The sequence below is a fragment of the Canis lupus genome, chromosome 4, assembly GCF_011100685.1.
Source record: "Canis lupus familiaris isolate Mischka breed German Shepherd chromosome 4, alternate assembly UU_Cfam_GSD_1.0, whole genome shotgun sequence".
Classification (NCBI taxonomy): Eukaryota; Metazoa; Chordata; class Mammalia; order Carnivora; family Canidae; genus Canis; species Canis lupus.
In genome coordinates this window covers 20,100,299-20,117,938 of record NC_049225.1, presented here as the reverse complement: position 1 = coordinate 20,117,938, position 17,640 = coordinate 20,100,299, and the positions used below count along the sequence as shown (strand labels likewise).

At 36.2% G+C, this 17,640-nt stretch overlaps 1 protein-coding gene across 6 annotated transcripts in view; it reads right to left on the bottom strand.

Moving 5' to 3' along the window:
• The window catches only part of MYPN (myopalladin), a 110,080-nt gene that overhangs the window by 74,009 nt on the left and 18,431 nt on the right, over positions 1 to 17,640 (bottom strand). For 4 of the 6 annotated variants that reach the window (XM_038534106.1, XM_038534105.1, XM_038534103.1 and 1 more), the window contains one exon: positions 7,286 to 8,191. The exons of the other annotated variants lie outside the window; for them this stretch is intronic. In XM_038534106.1, the coding sequence (XP_038390034.1) occupies positions 7,286 to 8,190 (905 nt within the window). In that variant the 5' untranslated portion in view covers position 8,191. The remainder of the gene's footprint in view (positions 1 to 7,285; positions 8,192 to 17,640) is intronic. 6 annotated transcript variants of the gene reach the window in all.

Genomic DNA, 17,640 nt, shown 5'->3' with positions numbered 1-17,640 from the left:
TTATTATAATGTTGAAGTTGTACAGACTCCATCAGCAATTCCATGTTTGACACACTTAAGTACCAAGAGAATGTATCAGAACATTTATAATAACATTGTTCATATTAGGAAAAAAACTGGAAACAACCCAAATGTATATCGATCATACAATCTTCTAGCCTTACAGTGAAATGCTCTATGGTGATGAAAATGAGGTAAATTAGAGTTACATGCAACACCATGGATATAGGTTTTGGAGGAAAAATTCAAGCAGCAGAAGAATATATATATCATGATTCCACGATTCCATGATTTTGGAATTCCATGATTCCAAAATGTTATATAAACATTTTTAAATATGTAAATTTCACTAATATTATTTTTAAGAACTTTTTAAATAGAAACTGTCAAACATATTCAAAGACACTATATAATGAAACACCATGCACATATCACTTAGTTTCAACAAATCATCAACGAATGGCAAATGTATATCTTTTATATTCTCTACTTTTTCCCACATTGACTTATTTTAACAGAAGTCCAAGATTTTGTGTCATTTCACCTGTAAATACTTCCATACCTAACATTGTTTAGGAACATAAAAATATGTTGTAAAACTATGAAGAAAAACTGTTAAGAAAAACTTAAAGAGGAAACACAGGATTTGAGTTAGTGGTTACTTCTAAGAGGGGAGGAAGGGATAAGATTAGAAAGACAGCAGTCTTAAAAATAATGGTAATGTGGGCACACGGATGTTTGTGCTATTATTCTTATCTCATGAACACACACACACATACATCTATATATATTCTTCAGTATCTGTTCAAAATATACTTTAGATAATTCAAAACAATTCAGTTTGGTGATCCTTGTCCACTTTGGGAGTGTATATGAAGTCCAGATACTGATGAAAAGAAGTTGGTAGGTAAGTGGCAGGGACTTCTATAGAAGCCCTTAGAGAAAAAAAAAAAAAAAAAAAAAGAAGAAGCCCTTAGAGAGCCTGACTTCTAGCCTCTGGAGTCTGTGGGGGTACAGAGGCTTATACCCAATTCTTGCCTCAAAACCTTTTAAGGTGAAAGGATGTTTAGTATTGCCCAAGAGGGAAGGACAAGGAGAGAGGGCTTCAATGGTAGCAGTCTAAATTTCCAATGTTTATGGGTTAAAGATATAGGTTTTCCCATGGGCCAAGTGGACTTCGCAGAAGTGAGCCTGGTGTTCCACCTCAAAATACATCTCAGCTCAAATAATCACTTACTAGGGTGAGGTGACTCCAACAGAAAGAGTGTGAGGAGTGTACTGTTGGAGTGAGAACTGAGAAGCAGGTGCTAAAATGTTACCTGGAGATTTCAACATCTAGGTCAGGGAACTGAGTGTGGGGAAGGTCCCTTCCATAGAGGATGTTTCCGAAGAAATTGCAAAAATTCTCAGCATAGAGGCAGACAGCAGTTTGTTAAACCACAGATGTCTGGGCCTCTCTTTCAGAGATCCTGATTCACTAGCTATAACGTGGAACCTGCAAATTTGCTATCCACTAAGATCCCAGATGATGCTGACCAGGAACCCACTTTGAGTAGTGTATTCTAGGAGGCTCTCAAATGTAGCCTCTACCCCCTCTCTGGACTTACTCAAACCGTTTCCTCCTCACTCTGTGTTCTGATAACATCAGTTCCTTCAATTCCTTAAAATCAACAATGGTCTTGCAGCCTTAAGAGCTTCCAATTTGCTGCTCCCTCACCATACAACACTTTCCCCAAGCCCAACTTTGCTGGGCTAACTCCTAGAGATCTTTCATTTCTCAGCTTAAATACCGTCTTTTAAGGAAACCTTCCTCAGCCTATCTATAGGGTTTGGTGCCTTCATTATCTGCACCCTCCTTTATCACATTTATCACAATTGTAATTATGTAATAATTTGGGGAATTTTTGTTTATTGTCTGCATTCCTTACTAGACCCTAAGCTCCATGATGGCAGGGAATTTTTCTGGTTTTCTGCTTTAATCTTACTGCCTATAACAATACATGGCACATAGTAGGCCCTCCTATTGATTGGATAAATGAATGAATGAAGGCATCTAGATTTTCCCAAAAGGTAGATGAAAAATGCCCTAAATAATGTAATATTTCAAAATATTTGTATAATATTTGACACCATATATCATCTATAACTATTTATAATAATATTTTTATAATTCCTCTGTATCTTTTAAAATACCCTTTGTCGGGGCAGCCCCGGGGGCTCAGTGGTTAGCGCCGCCTTCAGCCCAGGGTGGGATCCTGGAGACCTGGGATCAAGTCCCATGTCAGGCTCCCTGGATGGAGCCGGCTTCTCCCTCTGCCTATGCCTCTGTGCCTGTCTCTCTCTATGTCTCTCATGAATAAATAAATAAAATCTATAAAAATAAACAAACAAACAAACAAATAAAATACCCTTTGTCTTTGTAACTAATTTATTTCCTGAGCACATCACTTGCAGGCCAATGTCTAGAAGTAACAATAGCAAAACGAAATAGCCAAAGCTGGCATTGATGTCTATAAAGGGTAAATTTGTGCTGCTTCAGAAGGTTGTGTATAAGCAAACATACTTAGTGTGACCCAGCTGTACATTCCTAGGAAAAGAATTTGAAGTCAGGATACAAAAAGGGATCATGGCCATTTGCTGTGAATTCCTGCATACTCTTTCATGTGTGGGTGATGCATGAATGTAATTCATTTTCTAAGGCAACTCTTTCAATGAAGCTATGTCCAAAATTAACAAGCTTTTTAAAAATGCTACCTTCGGTGATATAGGATCTCGCCTCTACAAAACAAAACAATTTCTGCCCAATTAACTTGGAAATCAACAAATATACCAAAAACGATTTCTCGGTTTGCTAAAACTGAGTCACAAAACATGGATAAAATATTGATTACACAGACAGGCACACAGATACAAGGTCAGTCTTTAGTTGCTGGGTATGCTTATTAGATTTTCCTTTTTTTTTTTTAGATTTTATTTATTTATTTGTGAGAGACGGGGGGGGGGGGGCGGGCAGAGACACAGGCAGAAGGAGAAGTAGGCGCCATGCAGGGAGCCCCACGCGGGACTCGATCCTGAACTCCAGGATCACGCCCCTGGCTGAAGGCGGCGCTAAACCGCTGAGCCACCCGGGCTGCCCTGCTTATTACATTTTCTTGCAAAAATAGTCAAAAGGAAAAAAAAATAGTCAAAAGGATATTTCTCTTATTGACTGTCGCATTCCTACATGGAAAACCAAAATGTCTCATTATTATTTTAATGCATTTTTAAGGTAGCCTCTGGATCAGAATCTGTGTTCCTAGCTTCTATGGGGATGCCTAAGTGTTACAGGTTCTTCAGTCTCAAAAGCTCTAATTTTATCCTTAAAAAAATATGTGTGTGTGTTTGGGGTGGGGGTGGGGATAACATGTAACAGATTGGATGCTGGAAGATGGGAGGAGAAGTTACTGCTAAAAGAAGATTGGAAAACACTACTCCAGTTTGGCACTAGTAGAAATTAGTTCCAAGTGTTACCTGTTTATATATAGTCCCTTTGTAATTAGAGAGATATTGTGTCCAGATTTCCCAGTGTCCAGGTCATTCCTTGGAATGTCTCCAGTTCCACTACCCTCTCCTTTGACCTTCAGTCCTGTATGTCCAACTGCCTATTGAATATCATCTTTTGGTCTTCTCAGACTCAAAGCATCACCCTCCACCATAAATTAGCCACTTCTCCCATTTTCTTAGTCCTTACTATTGACCCCAATATTCTCTCACGTACCTGACTTCGAACATGTGGAGTCACCTTTTTTACTCATCCCTCCTATCTGATAGTCCGTGATCAAGTTTGGCTTGATTTCTTTTCTTCTAAATCTTGCTCACTCCCATCTTTTCTCTGCTTTCCCACTGCTTCCCATTCAAATCAATTGGAGCATCTGACACCTGGGATTATCTTCTGCAGCTTCCTAAATAGCCTACTGGTTCCATTCTTTTCAAGTCTAATGCATTCTTTCAGACTAATTCTACTTAAATGCTCCCTTTCATCTTGGTACTTCCCTAGACACAACCTTATAAATGGTTTCCAGGTGGTTTTGCAACCAAGTCTGAACCATTCTGCTTTGCTTTCAAGGCATCAAAATCATCTAGCTCTACTGTCTTTTCAGGTTAGGTCAGTCTCCTCCCTGTCATATAAAAACATTACTCTTCCAGCATCTGCGCCTTTATATAAACATGTTAAGTTGACCTGGGCTAAAGTTAGGGACCCATCCCTCTGCCTACTTCTTCAATCTTTACTCTCATCTTTGCTCACCTATTACCCATGTTCTTCACATAGCCAAGTACTCACAGTTCTTTGAAAACACTTGTCTTTAGACCTTTGCACTTGCTTTCTACTCCACCCTTAGTCTCCTCAAACTAAAGGCACCTCCTGTGGGAATGCTTTCTTTATCCTGCCCTCTGGGCAAGATAATCACATCTTTCTTTGAGATGCTGTTGTGTTCTATATATACTTCTGTTACAGCCCTTATCATACAATATTGCAATGTTTTGATTACATGCCTGCTTGATTGCTCTTTTAGATTGTGAGGTACCCTCTCAGAATAGTTTTAGACATGGTTTCAAAACAAGGTCCCTGACCTCTAATAGCTCACAGTTGTTTTGTACTCCCAGTGAGTCATTTTAGTAATTTAATAGGTATTTGTTGAATGAATAAATGCATGAATAAATGAGTAGATTTCTTTTTAAATCCTCTCACTCCTTCACCCTCTACATGTTTGAAGCCTTCTTTGATCTTTCTAGTCCTGCAACCCTTCTCTGAAGCCCAATAGTTCTTACGGTTTTGTACTATAGAAATTTGGATGATTTCTTTAATTGAATTATAAGCTCCTGGAGGGTGGGGACACATCTTATATTGTCTCTGTCATTGCAATAGTCACAGTGCAGAGCACATAGTAAAAGCTAAATATGTATTTGCTGTCCAGTTAATTAGAGTCATGTAAACTCTGGGCTTAGGAAAATAATCACAGCTAATAGTCTACCTGGAAAATTCTAAACTTTTCACAATATGATTGCAATCACGAAATTAAGTACTAATTCATTCAGAAACTAGTGAATACCTAGGAATTTTCTGGCACCAAACCAGTGGTTGGGATACAGGCATGAATTCTACTAGTAAGGAAATTCTTTCAGGTAAAATTAGTATTGCTACATAGAGCCGTGTACATCTTTTTTCATTTTTATATTTGTAAATTTGTAGTTGGTTGATTAAGTAGTTTTCGAGTGACCACCAGATTACTTTGTTTTGGGGGGAATAGATATCTTACAATTCTTCCTGGCTGATTTTTCTCATAGGAACACTGAATTCTTTTTTTGTATCTGAGATTGTCACAGTCCAGAAATGGGGAGAATCAGTCTTGAATGATCTGGTCTAGTTTTTGTGGATTTTTTGGTCCATTCTATGTTCAGGATTAGTGGGTTGGACAGGACTAAACTAAGGAAGCTGTGTGTGTACTAGAACTTGAGTGCTCACCAGCTTACTTAGACTGACCAGAAGTCACTGAGAGGTTCCTATTATGGTGCTGTGAAGTCTCAGCAGCATTACCAACCAGACTTCTAGAGAATGTCATCAGGTATGCTTAGAATAGAAGGGTAGGCACTGCCCTGTGTCATACAATTTCAACCCTTGGTCATGTCTTAGGCCAAATGACTCACTCCTGATTTAAATCTAAATTAAGTTTCTTGTTTTCCTGTTTCTTTATGCATTAGTTTACTAAACATTTCTTAGTGACTACTATGGGCTAGAAAGATACAAAGCAGATACAAAGGTGCTCAAGTTGCAAAGGAAAACCCTTGCCCTCAAGGAGTTCATTTGGGTAACTAGATAGTAGTATATATACCATTGTAGAAATACTATTTAATAGTGTATTATGTTGCCTTTGAAAAGCAAAATTCAACATATAAATATGTCTTTGGACTAGAATCTCTTGAATCAATATGCAAATATAAATAAAACCATTATTATTAATACTATTACTGTCCCATGATATAAATACTGTGTAAGAAAAAGACAAAGCTCTGTTTACACCTTGAGTAAATGTTAGATAGTAATGAAGTCATATTCTACTAGTAAAAATGGTTGGGAAGGCAAAGTGACTGTAACAGGACTCTAAATACCAGTAATTCTCTACAAAAGCAACACACTAAAGCACTTTATTCACATATTCTTACACTGTAATATTAGAGTTCGCAAAGGTCACCCTGGGGCTGAGGCCAGATCCAGGTTTGTTGGGCCTGGCGCTCATAAATGTGGAAAGGCCCCTTTAAAAAATGAAATAAAATTAGACCACAAAATTTGGCATAGTTTATGTAAATGAGGAGCCCTGAAGCTTAAGCTTCATTTGCTTCAAAGAAAAGCTAACTGATAAGCACTTAAAAGATTAATATTCTCTCTACTTATTAGTCATTGTTAGGCAAAGACTTGAGCATTATGGAGAATAGTATTCATTAAGCTGTTATCACTAAGCTCATAATAAATACAACGCATGTAAAATGAATCTCTAAACTGATCTTACCTAACTACAACCTTATTCTATCTTTTTTCTATTAGTCTTTATTCTATCATTTGGCTTTCTTTAAAACTGAAAAAATATCACAGGTATTCATTGAGTCTAAATCCTAAATACTTTCTTTTTTTTTAAGCTTCGGGCTGTAGACCTGCACTGTCCAATACCACAGTCACTGGCCACATTTGGTATTGGGTACCTGAAATGTGACTGGTGCAACCAAGGATCTGAATTTTGAATTATATTTAATTTTAATTAACTTAAATTTTAAAACTGATAATTCCACTGTTAGGAAATTTTGAAAGGAACAACTCGAGTATGTCAAGCTATTTTTTCAAGTGTAAATGTTATGGAATCTAAATGCAGATTAAGTATTTCCTAGGAAAATTTAAGCAGCCAAATTGAGATGTGTTGTTATAACTGTAGAAGTCACAACAGATATCTACTAATAATTTCCATGTTGATTACCTGTTGAAATGATAATATCATAATATATTGATAATATGATACACATTTATAAAGTCAATTTTACCCGGTTCTTTTTACTTTTTAAAAATATGGCTACTCAAAAAATTTTAATTGCATAATATGGCTACTATTATATTCCTATCGGAAGTGCTATGTTAGACTCGGACTTTTCATCCAAAAGGAGTATATAATTTTTGAAACCACATGCTTAAAAGATAAACTTAGGAGGATCAGGGTAGATGGAAAGCAATCACCAAACATTGCTAATGGGACATTTTTACCTTACTTGAGGAGGTGGGATTCCTACCACTATGCAATCCAACTGTACTCTGGTTCCTTCTGGAACTTCTCTGCTCCGTAACTTTTGAGTGAACCGAGGAGGTTGCCCCAGAGGTTCTTCGTAGTACAAAGATGAAGGGGAAGACCCGGGGGTGGTGTCTCCACCAGCTGCCTCGCTGGCAGCCCGCTCAGCTTCGCGCCTCTTAGCTTCCTGTCTTTCAAGGGCGTGATTCACTTCATTATCCCTAGTATCTGCAGGGATAGGGATGGGAACAGAAGATCTTTCTCTTCTTTCTGAGATATCTGACAAACTGGAGCTATTTTCCTGCATAAGTTTGTTTTGAGATTCCAGTTTACTCTTGTGGTTTTTGCAGGCACGAGGTCTAATCCTTTTGGAGCTATGGGCTTTGAAAAGGGAGGACAGCTCTTCAATGAAATCAGCAGCCTTATTTAAGAATACTTTTTTGGACTGGGTTTCCGAACTATACTGTGGCCTTTTTGCCTCCTGGGGGCTCTCTTTAGAGCTGGTAGGATCTCGAGAGTTATCCTGACAGAAGTTTGGGTCAAAACTTGATTTAGGTGAGTGTTTCATTTGATCAGATGAAAGACGTTTTCTAGCTTGAGCTTCATCTGCTTTCTCCAAAGGATCGTGATTGATTGCCAATCTTGCCAGATTGACACTTTCATCTAATTCTTCTTGGCTCAGGAAAGCTGAAAGATCTGGAAGGTCATCTTGGCCTCCTCCTCCCTCAGCAGCTCCAGAAGGATTGACAAAGTGGAAAGGGTTGGAGGAGGAAGGTTCTGCTCGACTCCTCTCATTGTTTCCCCGATGCCTCGTTTCTGCTAAATAGCTCTCTCTTAGAAGCTGAGATATGGAAGTAGAAGCTTCTATGCTGTCGTCTTGCATACTGTCACAAAATAACAATAATAACAAAAGTTGGGTCATTTCTAAAGAATAACAAGTCTATAAGTATGATGGATTCTTAGGAACTTAAATTTTGAAATTGAAAAATTGCCTAATTTTGATACTTGTACAAAATTTACATTAAAGACTTAAAGATTAACCCCAAATTGTAAAATAAAGAGGAACTGAATGAGATTGCCCTAAACTATAAAATAAAAACATGGATGATAACCATTCTATTAAGTTCTTAATACAAGTTCAACAGTGAAAGCTATAATGTAACTATAGTGATATTAAATGAAATTTCTAAGCATAATTTTGATAATATCTGTAAAGGCCTTTTAGTTATGAAAATCTTTCATACACAGAGATTTGCTGTCTGTACTCTCCTCTTCATCTTGAATGCAATAGTATAATAGAAATTAAAAGATAATGACAACAGCAATTTTTCATTTCATTCCTAAAAGCCCTGCATAAACTGACTTTATCTCTTATTGTTTCAAGACTTTTTCATTCCGTTTTACCCACACTGGTTTCTTATTATTTCTGAAATATATTTCTTTAATTTTATTTATTTACTCATGAGAGAGAGAGAGAGAGAGAGAATGCGAGAGAGAGGCAGAGGGAAAAGCAGGCTCCATGCAGGAAGCTCGACGTGGGACTCGATCGGGGCGGAACTTGATCGGGGTCTCCAGGATCACACCTGGGCTGAAGGTGGCGCCAAACCGCTGAGCCACCGGGGCTGCCCTTTCTGAAATATTCTCAAGTCACATCTGAAATGCCTCAGAACATTTGCACTTGTCATTACCTGTGTCTGGAGTGCTTTTTCTGACAATGCTGTGTGACTTACTTCTCATCTTCCTTCAATTATCCAGCCATCTATTCTCTCCGTGGTGGTTCCTTCTTTAGGGCCCAACATAAGAAGGCAATCTCCTTTCAGCCTACCCTTTTTACTCAGTTTAGTTTTCTCAGTACCACTTATGTCCATGAGAAATATCTGGGGTGTGCATTTTGAGAAGCTTGTGATTTCCCTCCCATTAGAATATAACTACCACCAATGCAAGGACTTTGATCCCAATAAATAATTGTTAAACTAATGACTAAATTCTTTGAAACAGAAGAAAAAGATACTGACAACATAATCTTAGTAACTGAAAACATCAGTTTAATCCAGTCCATGAAAATAAGTAATGCTTTTGTTTTTTGACTAGAGACAAGTTGTTTAAATTCAATGTTGTTTATAAGTTCAATCTGTTCTTGAAACGTATAGTGATTTAGCCTTTTCAAATCAGGTATAATTAATTTAATTTCTACAAATATATGAGTTAGAGCCTAGATTTTAAAAAATCTCTTATGTTAACATTGGTGAAGAGGGGACATAGGAGATAGGGAAATGAGGCTCAAGAAAGGACATCCTATACTGTAATTCACTGTGTACCTTTCCTGACTTTAGAGTGTTAATTGTACCAAGATATTACTGATTCAAAAAATAAATGATTTTTAAAACATTAAGAAATACTACAGTAACTTTAGTTCAAAGCCCCTGGACTAGAGAGTTTGGTAATACAAAGCAATTTTATATTATTAACATTTTATCATTTATTTAATCACAAATTTATTAGAGGGATGGCAAACTTGTGACCTGTAGGCTGTTAACTTCTGTCTTTTCTTAAAAGACATAGCTAACAGTATACAGTGTTCTTCCCATGGATCTTGACTTTCTTAACATTACTCCTTCAGTAACCACCAATCAATCAGAGATGGTAATAGAGATGAAGACCATTTGCCATTCTTGGCTACTATGTGCTAGGCCTTGTGCTGGAAAGATGGAGAAGAAAGTAATCTAAATATTTTTAAGTTTTATGATTCTATGACAAACTTTTGTTTCAGTTCGTTCCTTTCGCTTATATGACAGCCTCACTTACATCATATAGAAAGCTTCCTAGGAACTTCTCAAATTTTTAGAGAGCTACCCAAAACTAACCTCTAAATTGTCAATATAAGCAGTCACCTTGAGAGAGCAATTAGAAATGGCTAAAAGGATCACCTACAGCCAAATATTATCCCATATGCTAGTTACAGCCTGAAATTGCCACTACTGGAGTCATTTGTTGGGTGAAATCTATTGTGCCTTAAAGATAAATTAAAAATGATAAGGTGTTGGATGAGTACAAAGATTTATTTACAAAGATATTCATCACAAAGATGATAGTACTAAAAAATTAGAACTACATTCAATAAGAAATTAGTTAATTAAATTATACTAAATAAAGCTATCTGGTTATTTTAAACTTGGTAGGACTATAAATGATATACAAAATAGTATATGAAAGTGTAATTGATATATCAATTGAAAATTTGTCTCATTGTGCATTTACTATATAAGAGAAGAGTTGGAAGATATGTATAAGGTGCAAATTGCTATTTTAAAATGCAATTAATAGGGCAGCCCCCGTGGCTCAGCGGTGTAGCGCCACCAGTCCTTGGCGTGGTCCTGGAGACCCAGGATCAAGTCCCACATCCGGCTCCCTACATGGAGCCTGCTTCTCCCTCTGCCTGTGTCTCTGCCCCTCTCTCTGTGTCTCTCATGAATAAATAAATAAAACCTTTAAAAAATCATAAAGAAGAGAAAATGCATTACAGCACTGTACTGTATTTTTTAAAAATCTAAAACAATCCATGTATAAGTGGACCCACACACTGTTCAAACCTATGTTGTTCAAGGGCCAACTGTATTTAAATGTAAAGGGGAAAATTAAATAGTTTATAAATCAGTATCATTCTCTATTAGTTGAACATTACTGTATATTGTATTTTAATGTAACTTCATCTCTAATTTTGTATTCTAAGATGGCTTTTATCTCACAGCAACATGGAATGAGAATTGACCTTGGAATCAGGTTGGTTTTCAGATTCTGGTTTCATGAACACTTAGCAGTCAAGTGACTTTGAGGAAATTATTTACTTTTCTGAGCTTTGGATTCCTCATCTGTAAAACATGGATAATATCTAATTTCTAGGGGACTGAGGATTAATAACATCATGAATGCAAAGCCCATAAAACAGGGCCAGCCCCTGTCAATGGACACTCAAACGATGCTAGTGAAAAACAATATTTAAGCAAAGGTGATGTTAATGTTGAAAAACTTTTAAGAACTTTATATTTACGGTGGAAATAAGAAAGAAAATACTTATAAAAAGTAATCACTGCTCTCTGTAACCAATCTTTTTCTTTTTTAAAGAAAAGAGGCCAATTGAGGTGTAAATGTATACCTATACCTGTTCTGAAGCCAATTGAGGTGTAAATGTGTTCCTGATCATAAGAAATTATTATGAGGGGGATCCCTGGGTGGCGCAGCGGTTTAGCGCCTGCCTTTGGCCCAGGGCGCGATCCTGGAGATTCGGGATCGAGTCCCACGTCGGGCTCCCGGTGCATGGAGCCTGCTTCTCCCTCTGCCTCTCTCTCTCTCTCTCTCTCTCTCTCTGTGACTATCATAAATAAATAAAAATTAAAAAAAAAAGAAATTATTATGATAATACTTTCAAGTATTCAAAATAAAGAATTGCTTTAAGGTTTTAATTTAATTAATGTTTAATTAATTCATTTAATGTTCTTTAATGTAGTGTATTTATTATCTAAAATTTGGAAGTTAGATAGATGTGGTTCAGAACCCAGTTCTGACACTTTCTGACTCAATAAATTCAACAAAGTCACTTAACCTCTATAAGGAATAATAACACTAGCCATCTCATAGGTTGAAGTGATGATTAAATGCTCTTGGCATTTAGTAAATGCTCAATAAATAATAGTTACTATTATTATTATTATATAACAATTATACTGACATACTATAAAAAATGGAAGTAGAACTAGTAAAGTGGTTGAAGAGCAACTGAACTCTAGATTTGTAGTTCATTCAGCACCATCTATCTTCTATTGAAATACATGTAGTCTCATGAATGAACTGTGCTGCCTGCAGGTCTTTCTATGTATTTTCTTTACTTAGGCTGCTCCCTGTCCCCACCTCCCTTCCCTACCTTACTGGGCCAAGTTCTACATGGTCTTCAGTTCTTAACTGAGACATCACTGTGGAATTTCTTCTTTGTTCTGGGTTGGGTACCTCTGCAGTGTGCTCCCCAAACAAAGCACTTATCACAATATATTAAATTTGCCTATTTACTTTTCTGTATCCCTCACTTTGTTTTTGTATACCATCATCTCTGTGCACATATAGCACATAGAAAGTGATCAATAAATATCTATTGAATTCTTTTGTTCATTAGAATTTCCTGCTAAACCTATTGTTGCTTATCTTTTATTTTAATTGCAAGATAAAGTAAGACAGATAAACAGAAATCATATTTACAAAGAAAATTTATAGACATAAAGAAAAATATCAGCTGGTAAAAGCAGTAATAACTTCAAGGTGACTTCCAAAAGAAAATTTATTTTTGGAATTATTCCTTCTTTTTATACCAGAAGTATCAAAGAACATATGGAACATATGTGTCAAAGAACATAATCAGAAACCTGGATCTGAATCCTAACTCCAACACTAATTAACTGTGTTATCTTGAGCAATTCATTTAAGGCATTTGAATCTCAATTATTCTCATCCTTCAAATGGGATAACAACAATTTTGTTTCAGATGGTTCTCAGATGAAAACGTACATATAAATTGTTAAGCTGATAAATATCACTTACAATAGGAAATAAGAAAATGTAACATTTTCCCTTTCAAGCATTAATGTAAAAACTATCTGTTTACCAAAAAAATTTATACTTTTATTTTTTTTATTTTTTTTTTATTTTTATTTATTTATGATAGTCACAGAGAGAGAAAGAGAGAGAGGCAGAGACACAGGCAGAGGGAGAAGCAGGCTCCATGCACCGGAAGCCCGATGTGGGATTCGATCCTGGGTCTCCAGGATTGCTCTCTGGGCCAAAGGCAGGCGCCAAACCGCTGCGCCACCCAGGGATCCCCTTTTTTTTTTTTTAATTTTAAAATTTATACTTTTAAAAAGCCCAAATGCTGTTATGGATAATTTAGCTTTCATTTATTCATTCGATAAATATCTACTGAGCATCTACTATGTACCAGGCACCATTCTAGGTGCTATGGATTCAGCAGTAAACAAATGACAAAGTCCCTACCCTCATGAAGTTGGACATTCTAGTGGAGAAGACAAATGTTTATTTTATTTTATTTTATTTTATTTTTTTAAGACAAATGTTTAGAAGAAAAATAAGTAAGGCAAGGGAATAGAGAATGAAGGGGGAGAGAGGAAGGTATGCTATTTTAGCTAAGAAGATCAGGCATATCTTCTAATGTAGTGGAGAAGTTAGCTATATAACCATGTTGGGGAGAGAAGAATGTTTCTGAGAAGTGTCAAGGTGAAGAGAAGTAAATGTTTGCTGTGTTTAAGCCAAGCCCAGTGTGCCAAGAGGTGAATGAAAAAGAAGAGTAGAAGAAAAAGGAGTCACAAAAGTACCAAGATCATGTGAGGCCTTGCAGACCATGGGAAGGACTTCGAATCTTATTACATATTTAAATGGGAAAGCATTTTATAGTTCTGAGAACCAGATGACATAGATTTGAAAACATTTAATTGTGGCTGCTATGCAAGGAATCAAGTTGAAGGGAGCAAGTGTGAGACAAGCACATCAGCTAGGAGACTATTGCAATATGCTATGCAAGAGATGATGGTGGCTTGGATCAATGAACGGTACCAGTGACATGGTGAGAAATGATCAGATTGGAGGTATTTTTTTAAAAAAGTAGAGCCAGTATAAATTATTAATGGACTGAAACATATGAGAAAAAGAGCAAAGCCAATGGTGACTCCATTATTTAGGGCCCAAGCAACTAGGTGAGTGGTGGAATTATTTACTTGGACAAGCAGGTTTCAGGAAAGGAAATTAAGAATTCTCTTGGACGTTTCATCTGAGGTGTTCAGAGTGACATTGGACTTTGTTTCCTTTTTTCAGCTTCTTACAAAACTGAAACAGATTTAATGCCACTTTCAAAAAATAAGAATGAATAATTGTTCTTGGAAACAAACCATGGTGAAGTTGAAATTGTCCTAGGTTGGAAATGAAACAGTTAATGTGGCATCAATAATCAAGACAGACTTTAGTAAATCATATAAACTAATTTGGTGACATAGAAGGTTTATTGAATGTTCTTTACTTTGCTGAATAGCTCTATTTTCTCCCCTAAGATTTCTCCTGGAGAGAGGATCTGCCCTGAGAACTTGCTGAAAATTAAGGGTCTGGTTCATAATAACAAAACTTGATGTTGATACCTTTGGGCATATTTTTCAACTCATGTTAACTGAGCACTACTCTTTTGTAGGCTCTAAGAAAACCTTGCTGGAAATATCATGTGGTAATACATTCATCTTTGGGTTATAATATGAATATTTAAACTGGGGTATTGACCAGAGAATTGGCAAAACCTAATATGAAGTAATTTGGACTCAAACATAAATGCTGAAGTTTTCTGGCTATGAAGTATCATTAGATATTTAAATGAAAAAACAAATCTGGTTTTACGTAAGTGTAAAAATAGCTTAATATTTAATACTTATTCATCTAGAGAGCTGGAATAGGACAAGATAAGACATCTTTAAGCAATTCATCTCTAAACTGAGGAGGAGCACAACTGCCCCACTTACTTCATAGGTTTGTTTGTGAAAGCACTTTAAACAATGTAGAACATTATGCAATTTAAAGTAATAATTTTCTGCTGGTGTGTAATTATTATAACTAGAATTTTCTTTAGGGGAAGAATCACCAAAATTAAGTTTTACTTCCTCTCTTTAATGCTGGTATTGACCTATTTGTCTTGCCTTCTCTGTCCCATGGTGTCCCACACAATAGAAGTATCTAACTTAGTTCTTTTGGAGAAACTTGCTGGGCCAAGAACCAAATCCCATTACATAGGAACTAGTCCTAGAGAGTTGGCTGCAAACCATCTTTTAAAAGTTTGGCTGCAGATAGATGCACTTCGAGATAAATCCTTCATTGTTACAGTTTCCATCCCCTTACTATTATAGTGATCCCACTTATCTTACTTTTATTTCTAGTGTATTTTTGGTGTGAGTGACATTCGTGATTTAATAAGTTAGTATCTGTCGCATTATCAGAATAAAAACATGAAATATATGGAAACATGTCAATGGCAATATGGAAAAACAGCAGATAAAAACAAATACAGACAAATGTACACATTAGAAGAGAATGTCAAACTAAAGTGGCAAAGCAGAGCTAATACACAAGAGAAACAGTAGAAATCTGTTTCATTAGGGACATTCCTTAAAGGACAGAGGCTAAGGAAGGAAAATATTTTTAAGTAAGAGGCCAAAGGTGAGTAAACCATTCTCTGATTATTGTTTTAAATGAATTGGTAAAGGTGGGAAGGTGGGAAAGAAAGTAAAGATTTAGTTTGAGTGGGAGAAAAGAGATTGGCTTCTATGAAACATACTTTCATATGCTTTTGAATACAGAACAGGATAAGCATGTAGCAAAGTGCTAGAGAAAAGGATACTGAAGTCAGAGCCCAAAGTTAGTACTTAACCTTGACAGCTAAGAAATTATGTAAAAGTAAACTCTACAACATGTGGAAAGGCTCCTGAAAAGTGAGCAAGAGGACTGCAGGCACCTAGGATCTTTTACAAAGGGTTTGGTGGTAGTCACAAAAATGAGGTTTTATATTACTCTCAAGATCTCACCAACTTAGCTCTTAAACAGGAGATCAAAAATGAGAGAACATTATCAATCTCATTAACTCAAAGATTCATTTTAAATAAGAGAAATATATATATAAAAATAGAACATTTTCATCCCTCTTCAGCCTGTCAATTTTCTAGGTGATGAAGGAAGGATTTGAAAAAGATAACTTTCCAAATTACATTGACATAACATGCTTGCTAGATTGAGAGAAGAGCAAGTACCCCAAGAGGCCAGGATCTGAAGATGTGGTTGTTGGTGAGAAGGCTGTGCTGGACCCCTCCCACAGGGTATAGTGCACTGTGACTCCAAGTAGAGATCTATGTAACACACAGCCTGTGCAGAGCTTGTCAAGGTGACTCTGGTTATAGATGAGTTCTACAAACTCTGGTGACTGCAAGTAAATAGTCATACAAGCTTTTATGTCCACCAAAAAAAAAAAATGTATTTGCTGAATATATCCTCTTAAATTTTTAAACAAACTATTCTGTCTGCACTTGAGTTGTTCCCTTTAAGCAAAAGTGCAATGCCCTAGCAGTTCTAAAAGCTCTTTGTCAAGTATGAAGCACCATAGAAATTTAAGAAAATATCTCCATGGTGCTTGATTCTTCTATATCTCCTAAGAGAGGAAAAAAGTTAATTTGTTCTTTTTTTTTTTTTTTTTGGTCTTGTTACAGGCAATGACACCAGATGACAAGCAATGCCTTTGACAAATCTCAATGTCAATGAAGGAAACTACTGTAATTATTCTGGGGTTAGCAGGATCATTTGTCTTGTATTTTCAAGTTAGCAAGCTGAGTTCATTGTTCCTATTACATATAAGGAATTAATGGTTGAAAACTTTAGCTGTCACCTTAGATTATTAAAGCTCTTCATGGGGGCGCCTGGGTGGTTCAGTGGATGAGCATCTGTCTTTGGCTCAGGTTGTGACCCCGGGGTCCTGGAATTGAGTCCCACATCAGGCTACCCCCAGGGAGCCTGCTTCTCCCTCTGTCTATGTTTCTGCTTCTCTCTGTGTCTCTTATGAATAAATAAATAAAATCTTTTAAAAAAATAAAGCCCTTTCACCATAAAATGCGATTTGTCATCTGTTCCATTTCTTCAAAAGTTAATTTGAAAAGCCATCTCTATGAATTCTAAAATCCAACCTGGGTTAAAAACCCATTCAATTTTTGGTGTCCGTGAATTGTGGTTCTGAGTCTATTCCACTGCATGGACCAAGTACATTGTAATAGAAACATGTAATAGAGCCTGTATTCTAAATTACAGATATATAGAACTGGGGCTTTAACACATTAGTATGAGTTCCAATAGCATTTGCCATATTCTATAAGTGGGAATAGAGACAAACTCCCAGAATTTGGATAGTATCCAACTGTTTGTTTCATAGTCTGTTATTATAAGATTCTGTAATGGCTATAATTTTGTCTACTGACAAAATAAGTATAATGTGCATATATTTCATATTTCCTGGAATGGCCTTGATTTTAAACATTTTGTTTATTTTCAAATCATGTGTCAGACAGCGTATCTTAATTTTTGTTTAAAAATATGTTTATTATAGCTTTAAGTATAGACATTCTCAATTTCTTAGAAAAGGATTATGGATTTTATATGAACTTAAGAGTCATTATTAAGGAGAGACTGAAAAGTTGTGACAAGTTCTTTATTTAGAGTTTGTAGAATTCATTTAGTCATTATCAATGTGAAAATAATTGAA